Here is a 2,519-nt window from a genome sequence, read left to right on the forward strand (position 1 = left end):
ACCTGAAAATACCCAGGCTAGAAAGAGAACTTGGTCCCTAACTATCCCGAGCTTTTGTCCCCACCGGCAAGAACACACTCAGGACAACTGGAATCTTCTGCGGCAAAAGGCTTTATTGCTTACTTCTCAGGAGGAAGACCCCGAACCCAGAAAATGGCGCTGCTTATATAGCCCGCAGCGTGACATTTCAGCACCTGATGTGGTGTGACAGCTCCTGATATGTTGCTCGCCCATCACCCCATTACTACGCCCCCGAGATGGGCAGTGACTAGGCGTGAATTCGCTCTTGCACTTGCACATAAGGCTTGTTTACTAGTTAGGCGCAGTGGAAGCCAGCGCCATCTTATAATGGCGATTGCTCACGGCACGGCTCTCCACATCTAACTAGGACTCCCTTCCCTTTCTTCCTCTCCCTGTCTCCTTCCCTTCTTTGCCTTAATTAAAAATCCCCACATTCAGTCCCCTCCCTCCACAGAGGATGTTGAATGAGAACATTTCTGTGGCCACAGGTGGCACCACCAAATAGGAACCATGTTCTTTTGATACACTTGCAAATTTTCATTGAAACATAGAATTCATATGGCTTTTTTTTTGTATGATGATACAAAAGTCAATAACACATATAGCTTTAAACACATGTAGCTTTAAACACATGGAGAAGGCCTGGAAGTTGTGTGATAAACCTTTTCCCTTTGTCCCCGGTCTTCCAGCCTTTCAGTTCTTCTCTCCAGGGGTAGCCAATGTTGTCAGTAGCTGATGTATTTGTCTACACAGTCTGCACAGACACAAATAAGTCATGTCTACACAAGCCTTGCCCTTTTACAAGGGCTTATTGTATCCTTGTCCTGCATCCTGCATTTTGGATGTGTGGATCTGATGATACCTCTCAGAGGCATTTGTGCCCTCTGTGGGAACAGAACACTGGCTGGTTATAGGGCTGAGCCTTAAGTGCCTAACCAGACCTGTATGTATAGATTCTCAGTTGGGTTACCATATTTTCTGTTACAAATAACGCAGCCGTACAATCTTGCCAGTGGCAAGTGCTCTTTTAAGTTAAGAGAGATTGCCAAATCCTCTTTAGAGAGGTAGGTATCAGTTTCCTCTTGAAACGGCCATGTCAGAAAGACCCTAATGCCCTTCCTCCATTTACCCTTCAGCCCCACCCCATCCCCAAGGCTGCCATCCGGTGAACCCTTTTTTTGGGAGCCCAACCCTTTCTGAAACACCCAGGAGTGATGCTTAACTGCAGATTCCCAGGCCTCCCCAAGAGTTCCCGAGTCAGCAACGCACCCAGGCACCTGCAACTCGGATACACTCTGCTCCCTGACCTCTTTCGATTAAGGCAGGTCTGGAGCGTGCTGAGTCACACAATCCCGTTTTTTGTTCTGGTTCCTCCATTACCCCAATTTAAGGGATGAGGAAGCAGAGGCCATGCTGCACCTCTGCAGCCCACAGCAACTTCCCGGGCCCCTTGCCCTGTGTTTGCTTTCAGGAGAGCCTGCCTCCCAGGCGCTTTGGCTTGGCTGTACCCTGCTGCTTCTGACGGCCAAGTCCTGATGCCGAGTGGCCTGTTGAGTGTTGCAAGAAGCTGGTGAAGGTGTGCAGAGTCAGAAGCTGCTTTCAGACGGGGGAGACCTTTACCTGAGGAGCCTTATCGAGGGCAGGGAGATCACGGGGCCTTGGAAAAAATAATTATTAAAAACCATCTTGCATTCTTAAGCCAGTCTGTCTCCCTAGTGGGTACTCTTTTCCCATCCCATGTTGTTGACTTGGAGACAGAGAAGCTGTGGTGATGGAAGGAGAGAGAGAGAGAGAGAGAGAGAGAGAGAGAGAGAGAGAGAGAGAGAGAGAGAGCAAGAGAGCATGCCCTTTCAGCCAGGGGGTGATTTCGTTTCCAGTCTGGCTTGATTTCCCTTCCCTGGAGCACCAGGCAGCCTTGGATTTCTCCTTCGACACTTAGCTGGGCTGAAATAAATGAATCTCTCAACAGAAGCCAATATTCTTGCCTGATTGCTGCAACTAATTGATGTTGTGGTGGGTATCACATTGCTTGGAAATTAAAACATTTAACATGGCTCAACATTAAATCAATTTTTAAATACATTTTCCAGATGTTTCCATTTCCTTGGGAATCAGTGGAGTTATAACTTAACCTTTCTAAGCATTTTTAGTTTTAGTGGAGGGTGTGGTTTTAATCTGCTCTGGGCTTTGGTGAATGGGCTGAAATAAAAAGATATAAAAATATATTGGATATGTCAATCATTGAAGTGATTTCTGACCAGCGTAGGAAACCTAGTCCCTCCCCTCATCCCACTTGATTCTTCTGGGATGAACTTATTTCTAGAACTTGCCAAGTTCTTTTGGTCTTAGCGACAAGAAGTCAGAGCAATGGAAAGGGTGGGGCAGCACTGGCCTTGACTGAAAGCTATATCTGCAAGGTGACCATTGTGATGCCTGGCATTCCTCTGGTGGCAAGTGGGGGCGTCTTGAGTCTCTCTTTAAAAATTATTTATTTTCAT

General features: G+C 47.0%; 1 protein-coding gene across 2 annotated transcripts in view; it reads left to right on the forward strand.

Moving 5' to 3' along the window:
- Otoa (otoancorin) overlaps positions 1-1,719 on the forward strand; it is a 79,670-nt gene extending 77,951 nt beyond the window's left edge. Inside the window, exon 29 of one of the 2 annotated variants that reach the window (NM_139310.2) lies at positions 1,493-1,715. In NM_139310.2, the coding sequence (NP_647471.1) occupies positions 1,493-1,557 (65 nt within the window). In that variant the 3' untranslated portion in view covers positions 1,558-1,715. Of the gene's footprint in view, positions 1-1,492 lie in introns of both variants that reach the window. The other variant, XM_017322267.2, reaches the window with a different exon arrangement.
- The last annotated feature ends 800 nt before the right edge of the window (positions 1,720-2,519 follow it).

Source organism: Mus musculus, chromosome 7 (assembly GCF_000001635.26).
Source record: "Mus musculus strain C57BL/6J chromosome 7, GRCm38.p6 C57BL/6J".
NCBI lineage: Eukaryota > Metazoa > Chordata > Mammalia > Rodentia > Muridae > Mus > Mus musculus.